At 33.6% G+C, this 10,000-nt stretch overlaps 1 protein-coding gene across 1 annotated transcript in view; it reads right to left on the reverse strand.

Moving 5' to 3' along the window:
• Positions 1–8,816: 8,816 nt before the first annotated feature.
• The window catches only part of LOC125040082 (transmembrane protein 222-like), a 6,097-nt gene continuing 4,913 nt past the window's right edge, over positions 8,817–10,000 (reverse strand). Inside the window, exon 5 of the mRNA XM_047634538.1 lies at positions 8,817–10,000. This exon is cut by the window's right edge and continues 13 nt beyond it. Within this exon, the coding sequence (XP_047490494.1) occupies positions 9,935–10,000 (66 nt within the window). The 3' untranslated portion in view covers positions 8,817–9,934.

A 10,000-nucleotide genomic window follows, 5' to 3' on the forward strand; every position in this document is an offset into this window, starting at 1 on the left:
ATACATTATACATCATTATATCTGTCATCTTGTATAAGAGTGTGATTCATTTTTATTGCTTTCTTTGCATCATATATTTGTATATAATTTAATGTGTTGGTGAAATGAAAAGATAAGAGAACTTTTCTTAAAAAGCAATAAAGCATATGATGCAAATGTACAATTGTTAGAATTTATTACATTTATTGATGGAATTTATTACGTTTATTGATGGAATTTAATCATCCTATTAGTGCTCTAGATTATTTGTTTTCTACTTTTAACCATGAAAATATATTTATGAATATATGTACATGAATACACATTTCTACTGTAAGTGGATCTCAGTATTTCTGAACACGTCATAGTATGTTTATAATGAATGTTTTTGAGCTTTTCCTCTTTAATTTGAATGCCCCTTGGATGACATATTTAATCTAACTTCACTGTGTGACAGGCATCATGAAGTACCTGTAATAAGGCTGGGGAACCCCTCTAAAAAATATTGAGAATAACTAAAAAATATTGACGTATAGGAAGTATTTCTCATTTGGCATCACAGGAAACACTAGTTGGCAACAGGCACAAAGTTGGAGACATTTGCAAAGAAAAAAAAATATTGTCACTATTCCAAAGTTATACTAGACTATGCCTCCATTGTCACTTGCAGCTGAAAGAGTCTTCCTTATGTAATACTGTGATGATATGTTGAGAAGTGAAAGTAGAGTTGAATTTGTTAATAGTATTCATATTACTATTGATATAACCTGCACAAATCAATGAATAGTTAAGTCTATAAATCACCACTTGTTGCTGTACATACTCCATAGGCAAGGTTATTTTTTGTTTTCTTTACACATTAAGGTCATAATTGTTAACCACATGCTGCCGGGGAAAATGCATAAAAATTGGGGAAAATGCTGTCCTCATTTTTTTTTTTTTTTTTTTTTTTTGTGAAATGTCTCTGCACATAGCTGGCTCTGCTAGTGCTTAGCCATAAAGGAGTCAGTTAATAGACCTTGTGACCTTACCTAATTTCCCCTTTCCTTGATTTAGCGGGAAAAACATTTTTTACCAGTGCTATAAATATCAATGGTGTGATTTTTATATTAGACATTATGATTACTATAATGTTATAAACATTAGTAGCAGCAAAATAAGATAACAAAATATTTTCGTAAATCAAGGAAAAGGGTAAGCGGGCGAGACAGACAGTACCCGTAATTGGCTCATTGGTGACTTTGTACAAATGTAGCCATCTATGTGTAAAAACAATCAATAAAGTAAACTCACAGTGGGCATGGCATGTACATACATGCCATGCCCATTGGCAATGAGTTAAACTGTGCTACTAGTTTTAGTTTTGCTTCATGTTCAGTTCTCCGTGCCTTGCACCTAAGTTACAAAATGTGTAATCTTGAAATCTCTTGTAAGTAAGACTACTTACCACTGTTAGTGACATTTAGTAAAAGAAAAGAAAAAAAAAAAAGCCTGAAGACAACCATAGAGATCTGCAGTGTAACACAGAAAAAGAACTGAAGTGTTTACATAATCTCAGATAAAAGCATGATTTTCAGTGAACCCTACATATAGTGGGGCTACTTTCTCTTTCACCAGAATGAAGGAATCTATGTAGCATAAATATCTGATGCATGAATTTTATTTTATTTTTATTCTTCATTTTTTTTTTTTTTATTATTATTTTTTGTTTTTATGGAGCCTAACATTCATGGCAGTATTTTTTGTACTGATATAGACAAAAACAAATTAATAAAAATACGCTTCATATTTTAGCAGAAATAAAAATATAATTATATATATTTTTTAATAACCTATAGCCTTTTTCTTTTCATTGTAGTCATTTCTTTGTTGACAGATTCATTGTGACAGCACAAAGCAAAATTCCTCATGTCTCAGGGTAAGTTCATTTGTGGAGGCTGGGAACTGTATTAGTACCAGGCTGTTGCTGTTGACATAGGGGAGGGAGCTGAGCTTGTTGAATCTTGCTGTGCCACCAATATCTGAATGAAAATAAGTGGGAGGCCTTCTCCATTTAAGAGATGGCCAGTTCATCTCAGATCTTGATGGGGTAGGAGTTAATTGGGCCAAGTATTTTGAGTTTGTTTCAGGTTGTTTCAGCTATTATCATGAACAGGGTTTGTGGTCCCAGTGCCTATTTCAAGCATCAGTGATAAACCTTCTGACTTGAATATAGTCACTCTCAATCTGATGTGATAAGGAAGTGGATATTAGTGGCATCCCCATAGAACTGCTAAGGAGATTGGAGCAATCTAGAGTCGTTCCTGGTAAATCCACTATAGACCTCCACTCTCCCCCAATCCCTTGCTTGTGTTGCTGTGGGGCTTAGGAGGCAGAGAATGAGGCCCAATGTAGGGATTACCCCTGCCTTGCACCTAAGCCCTCGCCTTAACTAATTTTGCAGGGTCCCTGCCTTCTCCATCTTTTCCTTCTCCTTTTCATCCCCTTCTTCTGTCCACTTATCCAAATTATTACTGAACCAAAAAACTTTACCTGGGGCTTTACCCCCAAGCCGTTACGCTATTAATGACCTTAGATGTTGACACAGCAGAAAAATTTCAATAAATAAAATAATAAATGTCGCCACCACTTGAGGTCACAATAGTATGTTGTCATGAATTCAGACATGGTCTGCTTGCAATCTATACCCTATCTACACCCTCAGTGGAATCTCACCAAAGGTTATTGAACTAATATCAAGCCTGTATACAGGTCCAAAAAGTGCCGTGAAGTCTGACGGGGACAGCTAGTTTGTTTCTTGTGAATTCAGGAGTGAGGCAAGGAAGTGCCCTTACAAGAGTACTTTTTAACGCATTCATGGACTGATACTCCATAGAGCTGTCATCCAAAGTCAATGCAAAACAACATTCAGTAACATCAAAAATCATCAATTTTCAGTTTGTGCCTGGGGTCTCAAGGGTCAACATGATCATGGAGGAAGCTTGTGCTACCATTATACTTGCATTAAATAGCCCTAGGAAGAAGCATGAGAGAAGAGTGGTTGAACAAGTGGCATGTGAGATGAAAGTCAAATGTCTGTGGGTGGAAAGGAACATGATCATTTACTACTAATGATGAAGTTAATAATAATATTGCTATTAATTGATGATGATGATGATATTAGCAATGGTGAACAATAAAACAACAATAAAAACTATAATTATTACCAGTATTGTAATAATATCAATAATAATATCAATTGTGTAATATAGCCTCAAACAAGATAAAGTATAGTTGACATGACAACTTGTCCAGTCAACAGCGAGACAATTTGAGATCACTATATAGACTTTCACCCCACAGGCTATTTTTCTAGACAATCCCAGATGGAAGAAGCCTGTGGAATGACCTCATGGGTCATATGGGCATGGCTTGCCCATCCTAGTCAGGATTAGCTCTGTCTGGCAGCTTAGTAAAGCAAAGGTTGGAAGCAATGAGTGGATGAAGCAATGCTCCTGTCTTAGCATCAGCCTCTTAGAAGGGAAGGCTTGAAGCTTTTGAATAGAGCAAAAACAACGAAACCTTTAGGATATTCAAAGAAATTTTAACAATAATTCTTATTGATAAAGAAATACATTAGTAACCCTGACACTCTCAAAGCATACAAACTTATTTCTCCAGATTTGCATAAATAAGGGAAAGGAAATACAACACAAAAATTGCACATGACAACAGCACCAAAATCAGAAGAGCTGCTTTTAGAAAATGAATACAGTGACACAAGTACAAAAGGAAACATATTCTTGTTTGAGGTTTAGTTTTAATAAACCTCATAAAACAAAACAACATAACACAGTGTAATATCTATATAAAAGTAGAATTACCATTTTAAAATAAGAAAAGAAATAAACACACAGAGCAACCTATATTGACATTAGGCTAACTTTTATAATTCTTAAATCTAGCATTCCTACGGCTAGACATGAATTCTTTTTCTTTTTTTAGTCAAATACCTTTGAAGCAAAGTCTAAGTATACTTAAAGTTTACCTGTAGCATCCCAATCCCCTTCAAAATTAGTGAAAACTTGTTCATGGATGCAACACCACATCCCATTCTTTTTCTGAACACTTATAACACTTTAATCATGATTGTTTTTATTTTTATTATATAAAAGTACACTCACCAATATATATAAATCAATAAGTATATGAAAACGTCCCATGGTATACGGATTTGTAAAGCTTACGCCATCTCAATGAAGAATAACACCAACGCACTCAGCAACGAAGGTCGTGTAATCTAAGGCTTCAATCAGACCAAATTCTGGCCGTGTGTGAACAGATTTGGTATGCTTAGACTTTGCTTCCAACATCCTCTTGGTTGAACTGCCAAGTCAACATTTATCAATTTCATCTTTATCTGCATTCCTCTTCTTTTACAGCCCTAAAATTATGCTACTTAGTGTAACCTGTATACATTCTTTTGTCCCTAACCAGGAAGACTAGCATATACATCACTTTCTATAATCCAGAAGATTATTTTTTTCATTCACGGTTTTCTCTAACCAAATTCCTTAAAATCATAAACATACAAATCAACTATCACAATAAATCTGCAGTTGAAAAAGGTTTGCAACAACAGAAAAAAGAAAAAGAAAGCGAAATCAATCAATAGAAAGAAAAAAATTAAGAATAAACAAAGAAAGAAATTATATATTCTAAATATCATATATGCGCACCCACCCACACCCACACCCACCCACACCCACCCACACGCACACATCCACCCACGCCCACATGCACACACCTACACGCACACACCCACCCACACCTACACCTACCCACACGCACACGCACACACCCACCCACACACACACACCCACCCACACACACACACCCACCCACACGCACATGCACGCACCCACCCACACACACACCCACCCACATGGACACTCACATGCACAAGCACACACACAAATATATACATACATCCATATCGTATTTTCTACAGAATGTTTTGAGGAAAGGTATAATTGAGAATTAATAATTTCATAACACAGAAATGTACATGATATGTTTTGAGCAAATTTTCATCAGAAATCTGTATTTCTGATGAAGATTAAATCAAAATACAGCAATAACATCTTGTACTGTGAGGTCCCCCATTTACATCAATACCTTTTCTATATTTGACACAATGAACTCAATTGATGGTATGTTTTCAAGATGCTAAATTTGATTGTCTTCTTGTCACTATGGCAAAGAAAAAAAACAAACTTTCATAATGATAGCAATTAACAACAAAAATCAAGCTAATCAGTTACACATTTTCAATACCACTTTCTTCTGTGACTTATCTTTGTAACATAACATTCAATAGTTAAAGCAAATTTGTTTATTTCAAAGTGAAATATAAAGGAGAAGAAAAAAATTGCTTGTAATTCAACTACCAGTATAACACACCTTTATAGATAAATATAATTGCAGTGGGTACATGGAAGTATTAAAAAACTACTGGAATAAAGGAAAATATTCACATCTGGTTTTCCAACAAAACAACTTGGAACCCAAAACAGATTTTTCTGCATTTGCACCTCTGGGAACTACCAGTCTTGGAACCACTTTCTTGACTCTCACTATGCACCCTTAGGTTTGTCAGCTGCACTTGATAAAAAAAAAAAAAAAGGCTTTAAAGAAAGAGATTTATCTATGAAGAGGAACTCCCAAACACAAAGCAATTTCTAAGGAAGGAAGGTCAGTCGTATATCTATTAATGTGTACTTTCTTGGTTCAAACTGAGTTATTTCTCCTGTGGTTGTACTTTCAGTTTGGAAGGAATAAGTAAAAAGTGAAATTAATTCTTGAAGTTGATCCTAACAGTAGCTTTCTGCAGTGATACCATCTCTTTCAAATATGAATCATAGTTCTCAGAGAAAGTTAAATCAAACTGCATTATTTTCAGCTTTGAACAATATAATACTACCATGTACTATCAGTCCAAGTACCAAGAATGTAACAATCAACAAACCTGTGAATTAAAAGAAGAAAAACAAAATTATGACAATTATATATGTTCATGGTATATGTTGGCAGTGATCTGTAGACAGGAAAAAAAGGCAAAAGGCCATTCTATGTCCACATCTCTAGCAACAGAAATTCTACTCTGTAAAGACAATAAATTATGAAAGCTAACCCTCTTGTATCAGTGTGCTTTTGACTAAATTCTATTTACAAATACTTGGGAAAAAGTGCTCTGACATAATCTAAAAAATATTTTCAATCCCAATGGCAGTGGTACATCATTTAGCAAATGAAAAAGCTCACCGCAAATCATAGGTTTGGATCATAGGACAAATGAACCCTCAAGCAAATTTTTTAAATCTTTCTTCATTATTTAAAGTCTGTACTCTTGTTGCTTCAGGTCTAAATTTTACTGAAACAAGATAAATACTTGACAAACAATATCTTTAGGAAAATTAAGAACAATGAACTTTTAGATACGTTTCATAAAATGTTAAATCAAAATAAAGAAATTAGCTCAACATAATTTCATCATCATAAATAACTGAATGTAAATCCTTTAATGTCAATAGCATTAAACAGTCCTTTTTTATAAACAAAGCAAGTCCATCTGCAATTATGTACAGTACTGATAATTATTTAAACTCATGGACCTGCTATATACTGAATCTCCCTGCTTTACAATTCATCATTACAACCTGAAAATAAGAAGTGCATTACCATTTACAATATCATTTTACTCAATAGATCTGGCAAAGACTCCATTCAAAAAGAAAAAAGAAAAGAAGAGAAAATTATTAACCCCTCAAAGACAGGCATATATTCAGTAAATCGTTTTTTTTTTAAAGAACTCTCAATTAAAAACTGCTAGTACTGGCAAAAAATGTAAAGTGTAAATACTAATCATCTCATTTTCCCCACATCTGAAACTATGAATTCTTGTTCATATAGCAGATACTGCACAAATGAAAGACTGAAAGTGTATTTATATTACCTTTTGTTATTGTCTACATCTATATCATATTTCCAAAAATGTGTATCTGTGTACCTTTGTATGTATACATCTCAAATGTCATAGCCAGTGTCTTTGTCTTCTTATGAGGAATAACTGAAGCACTTTGGAACTGTGAATGGGCAGAGGAGACCAACTGGCAGGCTCCTCATCTTCAGAATCTAGCACAATGCCAGATAGGGCCTTAGTACCTGATAATGCCTTCTGGTAACTTATTTAACAACTTGCGTTTTAAACATGCTGAGAAAATCCAAAGGGTAATATTACAAGGCTTGTCTGTGAGAGGTTAATAAACTGAGAATGCTATAAAAGTTAACAAATATAAACATCTTTAAAGCATCTCTATGTACTTTTTCCAACATTTGAAACAGCAAAAAATAAACAATTTCTTCAAAAAGAAACAGAAAACAGGAAGGAAAGAAGAGCAACCCTAAACCATGGACAACATAACTTGCCAATAAATACCATACATATCTTACCATAATTATATACAATCATTTCAGTCACATATCCAACCAGAACACATGCATAACTCCATTACAGTTACCAACCAAGGAAGTAACCCCAATATGTACAAAGCTTATGAATGATATGCTTTCTTCCAACCACTTGGATTAACAGTCGTTGATCCACAGTCACCCTCCTCGTAAGTGATGTGAAAACCACTCTATTAATCTTCCTGAAGTGTTCCCTGGCATCAAATGAGAAAATCATCTTGATATAACCAATTGAATTATTATGATTACAGCTTTAAGACAAAAGACATTTCATGATGCAAATAATCTGACATCTTCTGTAACAGTATTACCAAGTTGTAACAACACATTATGTTTTTCTAAATGTATCATCTAGAAAAAAAATCAACACTATACTTGTTCATTTACTGTAAGAAAAATATGTTTTCAATGCCTAAGCCAAAAGCTACTGCACCACAATGAAGATTCTCAGGAAAAAATAAGTGATATTCAGGAAAAAAAAAGTATTAATGAGTACAAATATTTTCACAACGCAAGATGAAATAGACTTTCACTTGAAATACGTCAGTTACATCTCTTGCATTGTTAAGTTTTTCAATTTTCATTTCATATTCATATTCTACGTTTTTCACAAGTCTATCCATTCAACCATTAATTTCCTTCATATTTTTTTTCCTTGATTAATTTGTAGACCCATTTTCCCAACATCTGAAGGGATAATATATTATATGACATAAAACAGAAATACAAAAAATAAAAACCTTAAAAATATATATGTATCACACTTTCTGCAGCTTCAATATCAGTATAAAAAAAAAAAAAAAAAAAAAAAAATTACAAGGATAAACCTACTATACCTGTAATCCACAATGTAATGTATAAAAACAATAGTATGAACAGTGCACATACATTATGATATATCACACAATAATAATAACAATAATGATTAAGTTTTATACTACTCCATCAGCAAGGCCACATAAATTATCATCATTTGAAAGATAAAAATATAATAAAAGATTAATTATCAAAGCTGTCTGTCTTATAAATTAATGTAAGACTTACTTTCCTTGTTACAAAAACCATGATCTTCATCTTTTTCACTGAACTGTAAGAGGAAAACTTCCACAGAATTCCACAGTTAAACATACCACATTTCTACACACTGGGATTTGCCTTCTGAATAGGACAGGCTACAAAGACACTTGTTCCATACATATTCATATACAAAAAAGAAAAGAAAAAAAAGAAGAAAAAAAAAAATAATTCAATCATTATCATGTTCCTGTTATATATATATATATATATATATATATATATATATATATATATATATATATAATCTTCCTCTCCCATCAAATAAAGCAAATAACATTGTTCTGCAATCCCTCACAGTTTAAATTAGGACACAGGTTACCTCACTGTTCCCCATATAGGACTCCAAAGAACCAAAGGAGGCCACAGAGAGGTGCTACAGTACCCATGTGATGGCTGAGGAAAACTGTAATAATCTATTCAGTTCGCACGATAATCCCTCTACTTTTGGTCACTCTTCAGCACCAAGTATTCAAATCAAATTCCACAGATTTTCAATCATCAACTACATTGAACAGATTTTTTTTTCTTCATCTATTAGTAAATATCCTTTTTCACTTTCTCATACAATCCATACAATAATAAAAAATAAAAAAAATATTACAAAATATCTGTAATGCTGCTTTCCACACATTACAAGGTTAGCTAAAGGATCCCTATAATATTTTTGTAGATACAGGGGTTTGTGAAAGTAAAAAACTTGAGTAGCTATGGGTTACACTGGCATCAATTCATCTGGAGTCAAGTAATAACATTCCGACTTCTGAAACTGCACATAACAGATGGTGTAATTTGAAAATCATGTTAGAAAGGTTGCATAACACAAATAGTTCTTTACATGGATCAATGACTTCCCTGATAATACTTATCTCATTTAAATTTTTCTATAGCATCTAGTACTTGACTTTTACTCATAAATAACAAAACAAACAAAACCAGGCAACATCTTTCTTGTACAGTTATCACCGTTCTTTTTCTTACACTAATTGACTCATCTGTTTGTTCTACTGCTATTGAAAGTAGTACATAGCATTAACATCTATTACAAACTCAAATTATTACAACCCTTATAAATCAACCCTCGATTATCAATCACAGTTCAGCCTTCTAATGTTGTACATAATACCCATAAAAATAGTGAATGATGAGGCTACTGACTGATGCAAATCAACTTGCTCAACACATCCCTAAAGTATCTACCTTGGCACATTTCCAATCCTAATCAGATCTTACTCACTAAAACAATACTCATCATTATGAAATGTCTCCATTTGAACGCATTCCCAATTGCGCCAGTACGAGTGGTGAACAATGCCTTCCTTAAGTGTGCATCTATGAGGACGGATGAGTCCCTTGGCATCTTGCGCAATGTTTAAACAAGAAGAACCAGAGCCGTCACAGCTCCAGCCATCAAGAGGAAGGGCAGCCAGGTCTTGAC

This window comes from Penaeus chinensis, chromosome 28 (genome assembly GCF_019202785.1).
Source record: "Penaeus chinensis breed Huanghai No. 1 chromosome 28, ASM1920278v2, whole genome shotgun sequence".
Taxonomy (NCBI): Eukaryota; Metazoa; Arthropoda; class Malacostraca; order Decapoda; family Penaeidae; genus Penaeus; species Penaeus chinensis.